Raw genomic sequence first — 18,043 nt, forward strand, 5'->3', positions numbered from 1 at the left:
AAACCACAATGTGTGCAGCTGCTTGTGTGCAATGGTTCTGCTTGAGAAAGAAAACAATGGGGCCATAATTCAGCGGCATTTGTTGGTTGGTTCGTTAGAAGAAAAACGGGTGGTTATTTTGACATTGGCTAAATTTTTGAGCGTATTTCCACCACATTTTTACCATCGTTCCGACAGTATTTTACTTAAGCGCATATGTTCACAGATCACAACCATCATGTTTTGCACAATGAGACCAGCTTCTTCATCGCTAAAACGGTCTTTTGTTCTTAAAACAATTTCCTCCTACTTTTTTTTATTACTTCGAATGAATGCAAATTCAAATGAAATCTTCATCGTCTAACCTTTTACCTTTTCGGATTCGTCGTTGTTCCTAATTCAATCGTGTCAATTCAAATCCCGAACAATCTGTAACCAGAGCGAATTTCATCGCTTTTTTTTAATTTTCCGACTTGTTTTACCATTCGTCCCCCTCGCATCCGAGAAGCAATCAAAGAATTTATCCTTTGGCACACGACACGAATATACACGCATCTCTCTGACAACAACACAGAGTATGGTTTTTTTTTACATTTTCAAGAATTGCTGTCGTAAAACCACTTACGGCCACACTGAAGAACAAGCAAAAAAAGACACAACGGAATCGAATAAAAAAAAGCAACAGCAGCAAGGAAAAAAACTGAGGAAAACCTTTGTTCCGGCTAATTAACCGAATAGCGCGCGCGTGAGCGGCCAGTGACGAGAAAAAAGGCGAAGAAAATCCCGGCAACGCAATGGTTTTGATTGAATTACGACCGTTTTTATGATCATTTTTGTACAACGTACTTCTTCCTCTTTTTTCCCTGTATTTTACGCGTGTGTCTATCGTTGATTATTCCTGTGCTCTCTGAACGACACCATTCCACCATTGGCGACTAGATGCTACTGTTGCTTCAGCCGCTTAAAATTAATCATTCCGGTCCTGTTTGATGCAACGACAATGAAATGTCATGGCTTGAAAATATATGGGTGTGCTGGCCCAATAAAAAACAACCCGAAAATTAGAATGTGATTTTTCAGATGATTTGAGACCAAAACGAGCATGGGACCAAACAAAAGCCAGTCACTATGTTAATGTTGTGAATACACTGATACTGATGGCCAAGTCGCACGCGAAAAAAAAACGAGAAAAAGCACGGGTGAAAACGATGTTCAAACAAATGGATCTAAAGAACCGAGAAAATTAAACAACAACTATTTGCGTCAGAATAAAAACCAAGACGTATCGTGGTGGTGAACGCGGTTACAAAAAAAATGAAACCGAATCACACGAAGGAACGAGAAGAGTGAACAAGAAAAAAAAGAAAAACGAATCAAGAGACGTGAAAATACACAGAAGAAAATTTTTCTTTTCAAAGTAATTTTTCTGAGGAGATAATGAAAAATGTACTCGGGCTATTTATTATTATTGTTATCATTATTATTATTAGCAGTGTATAGGACGGAAGAGTCGAGGCGGCCGTCGTATCGTATCGTCTTCGTTTTGTCGGCGAAACAAAGTTTGAAAAGTTGAAAATGCGCGCAAAATATATACCATTCGCGCGGTATGTATAATGAAGAGCCTCCACCGACACATCGAATTACAACGTTTCGACCATCTGTGAACTTTTCCGCCACAAGCGTCGAGCTGAAAAGGCTCGGATCTTTTATATATATATGTGTGTGTGGCTGAAGCGCGACGGTGTTATAGTCAGTTCGACTGTTTATTTGTGGCTTTGCTCAAAGAAGTCGAAACAATGGTCGTTAAAAAAGAAAATAGAAAACCGTCGCTTAGTTTTCTCATTCGGTTGGCGCTGCTATTGTTGTTGCTGTTGTTCGTGGTGGTCGTGGTGGTCGTGGTGGTCGTGGTGGTGAAGAAGCGCGCGTTTGCACGCGGAAAAATCGCTCATTTTCATCGTGATCAGCAAAGACGACGACACTTGCACAAAGCAAACGACGTACGCATAAAATGAATGCAATTTATCTTACGGATAGAAGTTTTCGTTGGCCAACAATTGCTTTATATTAGTTTTTGTCTGTTATTGTTCTTCATTGTGTTGTTGCTGTTACTTCTGCTCCTACCTCTGCTGTTGCTAGTGTTCTCGTTGTTTTTGCTGTTGTCCGCTCTTCTGCCTTAATTGCTGACACTTTATTACACCTATAATTGATAATTTTACACAATGTTTTGTTCATTTGCTTATAGAACGATAATTAAGTTATTATCTGGTTGAAGGAGCAAAAGATGAAATTATAGCTGATTATGCTTCCAGATTTCCATTGAGTTTGCTTGTGCATGTGCGTGCGAGAGAGATTGTATCACTCATACTCCGGCATCTATCGAACACAAACCAATAGCAATTGAACCGGCCGCCATTCGAATCATTCTCAAGTGTTTGCCGGTCGCAAAATCGAATGGCAAAACCAATATCTTTAGCATATTTAATCGATTCACGTGAAATGGATACGCTTTATACGAATCTCTTCAGGCGTATTTATATTTATCGTTGTGCTGCAATCTTTCGTACGTGCTGTACGTACAACACAAATTGCCGGAATGATATACAATGTTCCGCAATATTTGGTCAATCAAGGTGAAATTGTTTTGGGTTCAACAGCAGCAGCAGCAATACCACCATCACCATCACCACCACCGATTCAATGCACAAACTCACTTTTCGATCTGATTGCAGATGCTGATTCGAAAGTTGGCAAAGAAAGTTAAATAAAAACCGACATTTCAGCAAGAGAAATATGAATGCATCGTTGTTTATTCGTATTCGATTGCAATAAAACGCGATTAAACGATTGCGCACGTACAAGATATTTATTAATGAAGCTCGCTTAACGATTTTCCAAACATAACGCAAACAATTTTCCAGCAAACATTTTCTCCCATTCACTCTCAATGAAGTGCGTTATCTCTTGTGCCATTCAATGGGAGCTCATTCCCAATCAAATTTAGCTCATTTTTGATCAAACAGAAACATTACACACAGGACACAAACACACGCATAGGCTAGATATGAAAAAAAAAGATTCCACTATTGCTGATTCCAAATATTGGAACGCCTTTGATTGGTACGAATGTCATCATCAAAGAGCTCAAATTCCAAATGAGATGCAAAATACCAAACATACAACTCTATTCGAATTCCAGGCAATTGCATTAATTTTATCTTTGTTCCGATTTCAATTTCAGGCTACTTTATAACCAAAAACAGCTTTGGCCGTGCATCAAACGAACCGGCACAAACTCAACCGAGTAGTAGTGAAACGGTCGCGTTTTCGATTTAATTAGAAAGCAATTGTGATTGCATCTGTTGAAATAATTCGACCACAAATATTAAATCTGGACTGACAGGGAGGAGCAAAAATGGGTCTGATGAGATCAATGAAGTTAAAAGAGCGTTTGGCCGTTGGCCTGGGCGTATCACTGGTGTTGATTACCATTCTGCTTATAGCCGACTTGCAAATGGATATGAATATGTCAAAGGGTCATTTAATGTTGCCGCCGCCGATGCATGCAAAACTCGTTGCACCAAATGATTCGGATCGAAACGGTGTATTTTCAGCATTCAAAGAAAAATTTCAATTAGGGTAACATCGATTTTCATCCGCTTACTTTCACTCGAAAACTCTCTCTCTCTCTCTCTCTCTCTCTCTCTCTCTTTCTATCTTTTCCATACATAACATTTCGACTTTTGTCGTATATGTGTAGCTGTGAAGTTCACAGCTTAAAATCTGATACCTTAACGGGTTTTAATGTGTATGTTCCGTTCGGATTTCATCATTTGCAGAAATTTGATAATGCCCAGGGTGCAAACCGTATTGTCAGTGGAACAGAGTGGCGAACAGCATACGGTTACAACAGCACGGACGACTTTTAAGCCAAAAGATAAATTCGAAGACCTAAAAGAAGCCATTCGAAAGCTGAAAACCAATGATGAGAAAACCTCAAAGCAAGCATCCAGCGAATCGGAAACATTTCCAACGCTTGGCGAACTCCTCAACATGCATATAAAGTAAGAATCAAATTATAAAGCAATTTCATATTGAATTGAAGTAGTTTTAATCGGAGTTTTTATAAGAGAGAGAAAAAAATGTACATGCACTTTTGTGATTAACTCCCTCTCTGCATCACATTGCACTCGATACTACTTATATGCACATCCTCTTTTAAATGGTTTTATAACGACCACGTTTCTTCATTTTCTTTTCTTTTCTTCATTTGTTAACACTTTCCACTTGTCTGCTTGTTTTGCGTGTGCACAGTGAAAATTCAACGAACTTAGATAAATTTCACCTGGAAATTAGACAGAATGAACTGTATCCAGAGAACTCAACTTTAGTCGATAAATTATTACACGATATGGCAACGAATCAGGTTCAACATGCTGGTAAGTAGCTTTCAAACCTACAACTATACTTGAACGATTTTCCTCGCTCTTCTTCGTATTTTCGATGCCGTCGTCGCTGTCATAGTCATCATCTTGTTCCCTGAGCTGTAATGTGAACCACCAAACTAAATATAACTTTTTGGATGCGCAAAATCACGGCATTTTATTTATACACACATCCATCGATACTTCTGTTGTATCACATACACAATTTGAATGCACGGCTCGAGAGATCGACAGACGTCGGGCAATGAGCTCGATACCCATATGTCGGTTGGAATACGATGCATAGATGAGCAGACGACATCGAATTGTCTGGTTGGTGTTGTTGCCGTTACTGCTGCTGCTGCTGCTGATGTTTTAATACTTGTGTGCAAACAAAATTTCACATCAACAAAATACGATTAAACATGAACATTTCTCCCCGAAATTTATTTAGCGATAACTTTAGCCGAGTAAAAATATTTCCACTATATTATTACGAATTATTTTATAAACAAGATTAAAAGCTGGGTTCTATTGTTCCGTGTAATTAAAAGTGGAAACGAAGGAGACGAGCGAGCGAGTGAACGAACAAGACACGCCGAACACCGATTCGAATATTTGTTTCGAAGACACACAAAAGTGTTGCTGCATTTGAGCAGTGACCGAACCTAGAGCAAACGAATAAACGAACGAACGAATGCGCGGGATGGATAAGGAAAAATTGTTCGTCGCGAACTTCAAACGCGTTCACATTCGTTTTTTGCCTTAAGACTTTAGGCACATCATATCTTATAAAAGTTTTAATCTTTATATGTTTTAACAGTAATCTGACGCGTGTGCACGAACATTCTTTGGTTAGAGATCATTTCGTGGGCCTAGAGATTACGTATAGGCAACGCGACAGCAGCAACAGCAGCAACAAATAATTTAAAACAACACAAACCGATCTGTTCCGTCCCGTCCCTCGAAGAAGTACGATAGAGAAAAGAAAAAAAATCATGCAAAGTGCTAAAGACGATGCGATATTTTATTTCACGAAGTGAAAAAAAAACACTCAGTAACCAAGAAATCCAAAATTTAAGCGTCCTTTTCTTCCTACATTGTTTCTTTTCATTTCTCTCTTTATCTATGTTTACAGAGCAAAAAGAAGGCGGCACTCAACTGAAACTAATAATTGATTATGGCAACAATTTTGAAGCCCTCTTCAAACCAATGAGGTAGTTTTTTCTGCACTGCTTTTGTATACGCAATTTCATTTCGTCAGCCGTGGCATACACAGTACACACTCACCAACCCAGTTTGTGTGTGTGCGAGGACGACGTTTAAAAAAACATTGATATTGCCCTGAACTTTAAATGGTTTTCGTAATTAAATATTGTTTAATCGTTTATCATTGTTGACTCTTGACTATTATTTTACTTATCGTTTCTCGTTCAGACAGTCCAAACAAAGTTCTCATTGTCTTATTCTCAACCTCAATATTCATTCTTGAGTTCTCTCTATCTCCACTCTTACTCTCTCTCTCTCTCTGTAACAATTTCTATTCCTCTCTCACTGCATATACAGGTTTCCACGTGAACAACAAACGTTACCAAATCATTTTTATTTCACTGACTTTGAACGACACACAGCTGAGATTGCTGCATTCCATTTAGATAGGTAAGGTCTTCTGTTTTTATTACGATATCGAACATCTCTCTCTCTCTTTTTCTACGAAAAACCGATGGAAACTTTGCGAGCGCACGTTAAACATTGAAAAAGTTAGCATGGCGAGGAAGAGCAACAAAATTGAGAAGAAGAGAAGAAAAAATCATTCGATCCGCCAGAAATGAAATGTTCAATGAAACAATGCATACAATTTTTGTGCTTGGCTCGGCAAAGTACCTTCGTGTTTTTTCGCAGTGCTTTGGCAACACCGTCGCCGCCACCGCCATCATAGTCTTCGAGTAGCGGCCACACAATTTCCGTTTTTCATAATTGTTCATTTGGATCACTGATAAAAATACATAACTGTCTCATTATTTTATTATCATTGTGCACCAAACATTTCAATATATAATTATTTTTACCTTTCTTTCTGACTCGAACAGAATTTTAGGTTTCCGAAGGGCGATGCCAGTTACCGGCAGAACATTGAACATTACTACCGAAATTTATCGAGTTGCCGACGAAGATCTACTGAAAACATTCTTCGTATCGCCATCAAATAATTTATGCTTTCATGGGAAATGCTCGTACTACTGTGATACATCTCACGCCATTTGCGGCAATCCCGATATGCTTGAGGTAAAATTTTGCGCTTTAGTCGCGCTCGTTATTTTTTGAGGGAGCTAAATCACGTGGCCTCCCTCCCTTTCTCTCTCTCTCTCTCTCTCTCTCTCTCTCTCTCTGGCTTGTTCAACCATTCGAACATATTCGACGGTGAAAGATGAATGCAAAATAGCAACTCTTATGGAAACGAACAAGTGGAAAAGTTTTCCCATTTCAATTGCTATTTCATTCGATTATTTTCTTATAAAAATCACAATCGTGCAATTTTTTTCCGGAATAATTTTCACGTGCGCGCATTTTGAATGCGAGTTATTCATTTATCTCTCAATTCATCGTCCTGTTGCGTAAGGGTTTCATCTTCATTTTTTGTGTATGCTGAACAAACACGTTTTCCCTGGATATTTAAACATTTTCAAAGGAAAAAAAATCATCGTCATCATTATCATCCAACCCCGTTACTTATTACGTATGTAATCTCAATATGATGATTGTACTAAATGTCTTCCTTTTCTCTCTTTGTTCATTATTTTGGAACTGATATAGGGTTCGTTTGCGGCATATCTTCCCAAATTTGATAGGTCAACACGAAAGGTAAGTGGAATGAATGAATGAAAAAGAAAAAAAAAGTAAGCGATAGAAATCTCGGCGAATTTATTTCGATGAGATTGTACCGGTAACAGCGAATAAATTGCATGGAAAAGTGAGAAGTTGAGGAATATAAACGGAGAACGAACGAACGGTGTGTGTACAGAAGAAAAGAGATGAGTGGATTGAAAATCAAAGTAGATATACAAACAAAAACGGTGGCTACGTCGTCGGCGTCGGATGAAACGGCATTAGGAAAGCTGGGCTTAATCGAACTCCCACTTACAGTTAATGGGATTTGAGAGATTCTTATCAACTGTTACAAATCGATTTAATTTGAACACATTCACACATACAGTGAAAATGTATACACCACCCTCTCTGTCGCCCTCGTCTCTCTATTGCGTTGCTGCACTTCGGTTTCGATACTTCCATAGTATCCGTGCTCTTTGCTATTTTTCATCTTTTGATTCTTATATATGAATTCTCATGTCTTTTTTTTTCTCTCTCTCTCTCTCTCTCTCTCTCTCCCTTTTTCCATCTCCTCGTTCTATCTATTGCTCTATTGGACGAAAATCGTACCGCTTTTTTCGGCTGCGTTCCATTTCGAATAATCTCGTTTCTTTGGAAAATGAATGGGATTTACGCTTTGTTGTTGTTGCTGCTGCTGCCGATGCTGATGCTACTGTTGCTGGTGGATTGTTAAGGCTTGGCGTCATCCGTGGCGAAGATCATATCACAAACGAAGAAAAGCATCATGGGAAACCGACCAAGATTATTGTAGTATGGTAAGAAATCATCTTATTTTGATACGTTTAACTCACCTTTTCGTCATTTTCACTCGATTGACGAAAATAACTCAGATCCTGAACAGTTCAAAATGCCATGGAATAATAGTGTAAATGCTGTCCATCAACTCTTCTCCCTTCGCCGATCTGTTTCTTTATCGCTCTCTGTCTCGGCCTTTCGAAATTACGTTTGGCTTCGCTCTCGTCAACCAATCGTTTTTTTCCTCTATACAAGACGTAGTGCGAGTGAGACAAGACGAAAATGCGGAAATAATCATAAGAATTGGTTTTAAATGTCTCTCTTTTGCCCTTGTCCGCTTGCACATCTAGATCAATTATTGAGTTCAATTTTATTTTTATGGCACGATTCCGACTCAATTTTTGAACATGTTGAAATATAGTATTGTAGTGGCTTCGTGCCTTTCTTTCATCTCTCGGTCGATCCGGCATTTGTTGGCTTTTTTTTCTTTCGAATTTCATCCCGGCATTTTCTTCATTTTATTTATTTAAGTGCTTGATTTTATTTCCATTTGATGTTGAACGATGATAGTCGCCTGTATGTGTGTGTGTGTGTGTGTGTGTGTCTATGTGCCAATGTTTTCACTCACACTCTCTCTGTATGTGCAATACACTTGATCTCACTAAATTCAAGCACATACCGACAGCATAACGTATCCGCATCCTTTCCTTCCTTTTTGGCATCGGCTGCGTTCACATGCTCCTACTGCTGTTGCTGATGCTGCTGCTGCTTCTGCCATTCATACTATTATTTTCTATTCAATTGAAAAACAAACAATTTTGAGTGTAATGAAGCAGAATTACGTATTTAATCGAATTTGATAAGAGCGAATTGAATTTTATTTACCGCGCTGCCACGCGAACACTTCGCACAGCGACGAAACAGAAGAAAAAAAATCTCCGAAAGGATCTCACTCGCTCTCTCGCTTCTTAAAACATAAAATAAATAAAGAGGGAAAAAAGTCGATGCGTAGAGTGAGAACGGGCAAATAAGTGACTGTGAAAATGCTGCAAGAAAAATGATTTACCATTTACTTTGTTTGTATAGGTGAAAGATATTCACCCGTATAGCGAGGGTCGTCGATTAATCGATTTAATGGATATGGCTGTTTTTGACTTTTTGACGGGCAACATGGATCGCCACCATTACGAAACGTTCAAGTAAGTATTAGTATATATATACCTACATCTTGAAGCCGCTTTTTTCTACCGCATAGCCAAACACAAACTCTTTCGAGCCCGTAACCGAAAAAAAAACACTAAAAATATCAACGTTTAACGTCAGACTGTTCAAGTGTATTGATAATTAAAATTTTCGATTCATTCTCTTCTGCCGTTTCTTGAATGGCGCATAGAATCTTCGGTAACAATACATTTACGCTGCACTGTGACCATGGACGCGGTTTTGGCAAACCATTCCACGATGAGCTCTCCATTTTAGCGCCGCTATTACAGGTACGCATCTCTTCATGTAAATAAAGAGAAGCTTTCAACGAGTTTATATTTTACGTTATTTTTTTCGCCTTCTTCTTTTTTGTGTCGTTACAGTGCTGCATGATAAGAGCGACAACGCTTGAACGGCTTTTAGAGTAAGTATTTATTAAGAACAAATAATTTTAATGAACCGGATGGTGTTGGTTCTTTTTCGCCTTTTTCCGCACGTTTTCAATTTAAATTTCTATTGTACTATATTTGGTTTTCGTTTCATTTAATAAAATTGTCATTTCAATTTGTGTAGATTTCAAGCCGGCCCAAAACCATTGTCAGTTGTGATGCGCGAATCGTTAGCAAAAGATCCGATAGGTAAGATGCGAACGTGTTTACCATGTTAATTTTCGACAAAATCCAACTAGAAAATCCAAAACAAAACTGTACCGAAACATTGTCTGTTTTCAGCGCCGGTTTTGTGGGAACCTCATTTGGAAGCGCTTGATCGCCGTGTCGACCTCATTTTAAAAGGCGTTCGAGATTGTGTGGCAAAGAATTCCATTGATGACGTTGTGATTACCTACGAAAATGTCGTTTTTACTTAGGGCCTTGAACAAATAAACACAAACATGCCATTTACTTGATTTTCTCACTCTGCCTCTCAATCGCTCGCTTCCAAATGTATTATTGCTTCAGCCAATTCAGTCGATAAGTTCTCGGGGAGAATCACAAGCAGAGAATAGGAACACCGAGATGATGGAGAAAAACAAGTAGAATGGCAACAACAACAGCAACAACAAACACTTATTGTAATTAAATTCCTCGTTTTCATAAGCACTCAAGGATGGTTAGCGTCGCTAGATGATAGAGAAAATGGACTTAGAAAATAGAAAAAAAACGTAGAACGGGAGAACAAGATGAACAAAAAAACAACCAATGCAACCAAGACTTTTTAAGATGTAGATAAATAAGAACAAATTCTATTTATGTTAGTTCGAGAGATAAGGTTTACATTTATTTCTAACTCCGTTATATTATTATCATTATTACCGCATGTTTAAACTATTGATGATTCGTTTTAATAAGCTTTTTTTAGGAAAAAAACAAATGTTTTATTTTGAAGTGTGTTTTTTTTTTTTTTTTTAATTTGACCTTTGCGAAAAAAAATTACGATATTTTTGTTATGAAAAAATATATATATTTGATTTTATTGGCGATGAAATACTAATCCAATGTTGAAAAATGATATTAGACATGGATAATTTTAGCATAAAATGTTTTAAGCCAATTAAGTGAATCCTGTTTATATGAGTTATGATGACCTTTAAGTGACGAACGATGAACGAAAAAAAAAATACGTTGAAACCAATCTTTGTGTATACCTTGAAAAGGAAATAAAAATGAACATTCAAGAATGTCTTACACTGAAATTGCTGCATTGGTATTTTATTTTCTGGGCGAAACTGAATCTAATTAAATCTATCACAATCGATTGACTTCTACTTTCGGTAAAAATGCTGACATACAGCATCATATCGCGATGCGATCGAAGTGGGAAATTAGCAATCAATTAGCCTGTGTGTCACCGGTGGAGCACTATACCGTTGAGATTCGATATCAGGTTTATCAATTTACAAACGAAGCGAAATCGATGTGTGCGCGCGCTCTGAATGAGAGCGTCAAATGGTGAACCACAGCGGCATACTTGGTAAGTACTTGTTTGCGTTTGATTGGTGTCGTTGTCGTTGTCATTGTCGTTGTCGTTACCGCCGTCATCGTCGTTAGTGCAAAATATCAATGTTCAAAATGTAAAATATTCCACCTAGCTGTCGTATGCATTATTCATTTTTTGACGCCAACAAAAACCGAACACCATGAATATAAGTATATATAATGGTATGGGACTGTGTGCTCATGCAACCCAGCGCATTCTGATGATCAAAGCATTTTTCATCGTTCGAGAGAGGAAATTATGTCGCCCGAACTTGTTAAATTATTTCGACACAATTCATTTGAACCGGAGCCAGAATTTTCGGGCGAAAATCTCCTCTCACCCCTTTTTTCTCAACGTACGCTACATATGAATCGTATAACCGCTTTAAGCTCGTAAGCACCCGATTCCAAGTAAGATGTATCGGGATTCATTTTGAATTCGCAACTTCGATGCAAAAACGTGTATTTTATTTAAAAATCGCATTCGACAGTTGACGAATCACGTAAAAAGCGGCTTTATATGCGGCATTCGTTCATATTTTTCCACTACTCTATCTCCTTCCCCTCCACCTTCTTCTTCTTTTTCGCTCACAGTTTTTTTCTACTCTCTCCGTGTGTCACTCTCTTCCCATATCTATGTTCACCTCAACTCGTTTAATGTACATTCCTTCAAACAGCGGTTATACCAGTAAATAGTGGTGTATATTTTTTTTCGTGTGCTGTGTGCATGCGGCAAATCGAGGGGTTCTTCTAACGCGTAGATTGAGCGCTCAAGCGATAATGGAAAATTGGGTGTTATCCAAAACATTTTCATGTTTTTTATACGTAGCATCAAACGTGCATCATTCGTACGAATTGCCGTGTCGATAGTCTCACTTTGCACGGAAGTCGAAAATAGCATACACACAGAGAGAAAAAGTGAAGCAACACTTCACATAGCGACAACGCTTGCCGAGTTGCAGAGAAAGAAAAAGGGAGAGCGAGAGAGAGATATCGTCTACATTGAAACAATTTGATGTATGGATTATGTGCGATTTTCTTTTATTCTGCCATTTTTTTTCTATTTGCCCGGTCGTTTTTTCGCCTATGAAGCGAATCAAGTAAATCCATCAAGTAATAAGTAAGCAAAGTTCGGTGCAATGCATTACGGTAAGTGGCATTGCTCCGATTGCTACTGGATATATATCAACGGGTTTACTAAGCCATTCAAATGAACAGACACGAACAACACATACATATATGTACATTTATCGTCATACGTTGATTCAAGTGGGGCGCTCGAAAAGTGCCGATGTTACAGAAGAAGACAAAAAAAAACACACACACTCACAACACAACAAAACACATGGCAGGCAAAAAGAAAGTTACAGAAATATGTAGATGATTTTTTTTTTCTTGTAAATTGAAATTTGTTTATGTGGTTTTTCATTACCAGCCCATTCACTCCATGATCTCAATAAAATTAAAATAGAGAGAAAACAGAAAAAGAAATTCTCGCGGTTTATGGAAAAGAAAAGAGGCCTTTGATGTCAGTTATCCGTGTAAAATGTTTGACCAATTTTACATGCCATGCATAAAATGGATGTAATTTTTATACATCTATAAAAAAGAGATCGACAAAAACCGTCAACATGACATTCAGAGGCAGCGACCAGAGTACTTGAATACTTCATACAGAGAGGGAAAAAATATGTTCATAAAATCGAGTAAATAGTCCAGTGAGTGGAGTGCATGAAAGCGAGAGAGAGAGCTAACCAGGCAGCGCATACAAAAATGAATGTATTTGGCAATTGTTTCGAGTGTGCTTGTTGCTTTTATGCTCTCTCTGTTCCTGTGTTTCTCACTCACTTTCGCTCGTTGACTCGCTTATTTTCTTTTTCACTCTGATTGTTTTGTGCTGGCATTGCCAATGCATTTGCTCTTGTCGGAAAACTCTAAATAATTCATTGAATTAATAATAAGTGAAGCTAGCGTCCGTATGATCTGTTTGCGCAACTCACACGCCAACTGTGAGTTTGTACTTGTTCCTTGTCCCTCTTTCTCTTGCTTGGTACCCTCTATCTCTCTCGTTCGTCCCCCTTCTGACTATACTATTGATATGCTGAAAAAAAAACTGTGATGCATAAAGAATAATATTGCATACAATCTACCGTCAAGAGGATGATGTGAACGAGCATGTGAATCTAGGGGCTTATTTGTCGTCACGAGTCAGCAAGATTCATATGATTTCCATGTAAATTAAAAATGATTTGCGTTGAATCAGAGGGACTCGCACTGACTCGCGCCAATTTACAGAGATTCGTGAAGACTCAAACGAATTCATACAAATGTATACACAAATCATAGCATAGTAAGTGTATGGCTTTTATAGCAAATCCGTGAGTCAATGCAAATCAGTTGGTATATACATCAATATTGATAATAAGATTTGCCATACATCATATGAATAAATGTGTTCAGTGTAAAAAAAATGCTTTGACACTTTTATTCTCATCAGATTGAACTTTTTCAATGAAGCATTTGGATGGATACGGGAATTGTGATAAATCCATTTTGTGTTCAAATTCACGATTTTTTAGTTGATCACAAATTCCGTCTGAAAATTCGATGCGCTGCCAAAAATTTGGATGGAATAACATTTCCATAAATAGATTCAACTAATACTTCACGATTTTCGTTTATGAATTCCACCAATTTCAGCTATATTCTCTATGTAAATAAGAGCCAAAGTCGATCCATAAGCAAAGACTGTTTTTTTTTCTCGGGATTTCAACACCCCTGAAGTATAATAATTTAGCATTTTAAAATTTTGTTTCAATTTTAATTTTCTTGCAGTGACAAAATAAATGTTTTTTATGACAAAAAGCTGATTTAATAGTCGATTATTGAGTGATTTGCTAGTTTAACTGCTAGTTGACATTTCATAGTTTCGTTCAGTGATTTGCCAATTTATATGAGAGACTCGTGGAGGACTCGCGTATCTTCATATAAACTTGTAAGATTCGTGCATATTTTTTGAAATGACTCGTGAGATTCGCATTGATTCAAACTGATTCGTACGACACATAAGCCCCTAGATGTGAATGTAGATGTAAAATCGTAATACCAAATGTACACATATCGCTTTTGTTGCGCAGATATACACTCACACATGCACACATACACGAGCGAAGCGAAAGAAAAGACACACGACATCCCATTTAGTCGAAATGGCAGTCAGCAGCACGAACGGAAAGTCCAAAAGTGTAGCATCCGATGCCTAATTGGAATGAGTGAAACCGTGGTTGAAATTCAATTCACCAGAGTTTATCTATTCTATTCAATGCATCGAGCATTTACCAATCTGCGATCCCATGGTCACACATATCACGTTCTGTGCCAAGTATTGGGCGAGCGTTTCACGTTTCATTTTTGCTTTTCTTCGGAAAATTCTGACAGTTTCTTCGACGTTTTTCTTCGTTCGATACGAATATACATTTATACATATATGCTTTCACATTTCGATCTTGATACTTGATGTGACTGTGATGTATACGCTGCGGTGGTGCTTCATCTCTCTCTCTCTCTCTCTCTCCGCCTCTCTTTCTTACTCACTCGCAAAACGAAATGTACGACAATCATATCGACATTCACAACTAGGCAGAAAACATCGTGATGAGCCAAAAAAGGAAGCACCACTCGCAAATTCATGCAATGGTTCTCTGTCTCTGCATGCTTTTATCGACTACACTGTCGTCATCCTCTTCGTCGTCTGTGGCGGTAATGCCCGACAATTTTTACGTAATGTTTTATTTACTGTGAGTACTTATTTATTTAGTTTCGAAGTGTTTTTTTTGTTCAACGTGTGGTGGTTGTGATCGCATTTCTTATAGCACACAGAAAGAGAGCGGTTGAGACACACTTTGAATCTCTTAAGTCGATTTAGCATTATTTCTCGTAGGAAATATCACGAATGACTCGAGCACAAAGCCTTTGCCTAAACCGCACGCCGAGCGAAAGGAAATCGAAATAACCAGTTTCATGCCGAAATAAAGGAAACATGAAAAAGTAGAAAAAAAACCGTCGTAACACGTAATCGACATGGTTGCCGTATGTGATGCGGCTGAATGAGTGAGTGAGGGCAGTGCAGTGTTTGTTGCCGAAGAAAAGCATATCACATTCATTTTTCGACGACGGTGTTTTCGTTACTCGGAAGCAAAACACGCTCCTTGCCGTCTATTTTTGCCGAGAGAACAGAAAAATTCCTACAATTGTTCAATTGTTTTATGTTTTCGTTTGCATTTTTTTTCTTTTCGTATTTCCGTTTTCTCTCTCTCTCTCTCTCTCTCTCTCTCTCTCTCTCTCTCTCTCTCTCTTATTTATGGGACGCTTTGATGAATGCGTAAGACAATAGATTTTCCCGTGTTGCCGTGTGTGGGAGTATATACTTTGAGGCTGGCTCGTGGACCTAGGATGCTGTTGAGAATATTGAAAATATTACGTACAGAAAGGTTTGAGCTCAAGTTCTATATGTGTGTCTTTTGGGCACTTTTCTTTCACTCGGAGCATTTCGAATGGATTGCTGCCGTTGTTTGTGTATATCACTTTCTAAGGATAGGACTGTATCTCAACAGCAACAACAACAGCAACAACAACAAGGTGAAAAGTTGCGGTGAGAAAACCAATGCTATGCTTCCCCATTCTGATGTGTGTATGTGTACGAATGTGTATGCCATTCGTTTTGCAATGACCAGCACCATTCTAACAAAAGCATTACATATGTTTGTACGGCACCCAGAAATGGATAATATATAAATTAGTCGAACGCCCTGTGAGTAATCTAAGTAGTGCTGTGCTCCGTTTGCTTTTTTCACAAGCTTTTGTTGTTGTTGTTGTCTTCGTTGCTCTTGCTGGTTCTGCTGCTGTTTGGGCCTCGGTGGATTGTAGGCCGAATACAAAACCGGACTAAATTATTCAGATTGGTGTTGAATATTTTGAGAAATATTTATGAATGTAAAAAATGGGCAAGCCATTATATGCGTAAATAATAGAGTTGAGCGAGAGTCAAGCTCTTTCTCTTGATTATTTATCAAAAAAAGATAAAGCAGAAAAAAACTAAACGAATTTCTGCGGCAAAAGGGCGGCAGCCTAGAAAAAGAAAATTGCGGTTGTAGGTTTTGGAATTCGTACATTTAACTCATCGCATTGAAGCTGAGTAGAATTATGCGATTTGTGTGCATTTGTTCCATTGTCATTGCAGATTCATTCGCCTTCTCCATTTCACTGTGTTCTCTTCAATTCTTTTTTCCTCGCTATTACGGTAAGCGGGTGCAATGTTGCAGTATGAACCATTTGTGTGCTCTTTTTATGCGTCAAACAATTTTCAATTGTTTTCGTTGTTCGCAAGCAATGTAGGTGTTGTTGTTGTTGTCGTTACTGAGAGTGGATGAGTGGTTGCTTGCGTTGTGCTTGTTCGTTAAAAGTGGTGTTGACGAAGTGAAATGAGCCACACAATAGATTTTTCTCCATTTATTTCCATTCATATCCATTAAGATGTCACATTCACACGTGCCTTTTTAATGTTGATAATATTTTGTTGTGTTCATTTTTGATATTATTGGATTGCCTTTATTCCGGCTGTGATACTCCTTTTCTGTGTCTCTCTCGCATTGCTCGACGGAAAGCGTAATCACAAAAAAGTGCACAGCGTCGCTAGTACATTCCCTCCTATGCTCATGGAATCATCATTCATCGTTGTCTCGGGCGGGAGCCAAAAAATATAATTTGTTTTCCTAGCTAAACAAAAAAGAGCGAGAAGGGAGTGAGAGAGAGAGAGAGAGAGAGAGGAAAAAACATTGCAAAAAGCGAGAGAATTTGGTGTCGTGTGCCATTGCCGTTGTTATTTCGGCATATTTTTTCCTAAATATGTTTTATTGGGGAGCTTGTTGTCATTTTCGAGTGCGACCTTTTATGATCGCCCCTATATATCTTGTGTACGTGGTCCTCTTCGCCTTGTAACTGAGCCCCCGTACCAGCTAAACAAAAAAAGTCGGAATGACAAAGTCAAAACTACATTTCTAATGTGCGGAAATATGGTTTTTGTTTGAGCAGAATAAGCGAGTGGGTAGATGGTCGCACGAACAGATCAGATGGGCTTGAGAGAGATGAGCACCAAAGTTTTACATATTTAAATTCAGTTGCACACACATTGTGATTTATTTGTAAATTGAATGCCATTTTTTAAGCATGTGTATGTGCGATTGTGCGTGTGTGGGCAAACGCACACGTTTTTGAGATAATGTGTGGCCATTAAATGGTTCAGAGGAGGCATATATATTTATTGTGTGTATTGTATTCAATTTTGAGTAACATATCTTGGTGTGTCTTGGATACGCGCGCCACATCGGATGTGTCATATCTCGATAGCCGTGTATTAACCGAATCGGCACAGCACACGGTGCAAGTAACACGTACCAAATGCCAAAGTAAATAAATATGCATGAGCTGACTGATTTCAAGCTATTTTCAACGCAATCAAATCTTCGCACGACGGGCGAGTATGACTACGACGACGACTCTGAAATAAAATATATTTTCACATACACAACAGAGACATACACGAGCACAAGCTCATACGTCATTTACATAGGATATCATGCATTATATACGGCTTCGTTATCCAGTACAAATTTTCACTTGATAAAATTCAATTTAGCACAATTTATAATTCTATATTTGTGCACTCACTCTCTCTTTCTCTCTCATTCTCCCTCCTTCATTTGCTCGTGATTGATTTGAATGGTTTGGTAACAGCTCGTCAAATAATAATATGTGTGAAAAACGGTTTGAGTAATTTTAAGC

At 38.2% G+C, this 18,043-nt stretch overlaps 1 protein-coding gene across 35 annotated transcripts in view; it reads left to right on the plus strand.

Annotated features, from left to right (window-relative positions):
* The window catches only part of LOC129567485 (extracellular serine/threonine protein CG31145-like), a 66,511-nt gene extending 55,591 nt beyond the window's left edge, over positions 1-10,920 (plus strand). For 34 of the 35 annotated variants that reach the window (XM_055444438.1, XM_055444445.1, XM_055444420.1 and 31 more), the window contains 13 exons: positions 3,218-3,615; positions 3,816-4,040; positions 4,291-4,415; positions 5,539-5,617; positions 5,967-6,059; positions 6,491-6,686; positions 7,215-7,262; positions 7,964-8,044; positions 9,111-9,223; positions 9,418-9,517; positions 9,611-9,651; positions 9,801-9,865; positions 9,959-10,920. In XM_055444438.1, coding sequence (XP_055300413.1) covers positions 3,392-3,615; positions 3,816-4,040; positions 4,291-4,415; positions 5,539-5,617; positions 5,967-6,059; positions 6,491-6,686; positions 7,215-7,262; positions 7,964-8,044; positions 9,111-9,223; positions 9,418-9,517; positions 9,611-9,651; positions 9,801-9,865; positions 9,959-10,095 — 1,527 coding nt within the window. In that variant the 5' untranslated portion in view covers positions 3,218-3,391 and the 3' untranslated portion in view covers positions 10,096-10,920. The remainder of the gene's footprint in view (positions 1-3,217; positions 3,616-3,815; positions 4,041-4,290; positions 4,416-5,538; positions 5,618-5,966; positions 6,060-6,490; positions 6,687-7,214; positions 7,263-7,963; positions 8,045-9,110; positions 9,224-9,417; positions 9,518-9,610; positions 9,652-9,800; positions 9,866-9,958) is intronic. The other variant, XM_055444449.1, reaches the window with a different exon arrangement.
* The last annotated feature ends 7,123 nt before the right edge of the window (positions 10,921-18,043 follow it).

The sequence above is a fragment of the Sitodiplosis mosellana genome, unplaced genomic scaffold (assembly GCF_009176505.1).
Source record: "Sitodiplosis mosellana isolate CC-2019 unplaced genomic scaffold, AAFC_SMos_1.0 Smas_scaffold_11, whole genome shotgun sequence".
Taxonomy (NCBI): Eukaryota; Metazoa; Arthropoda; class Insecta; order Diptera; family Cecidomyiidae; genus Sitodiplosis; species Sitodiplosis mosellana.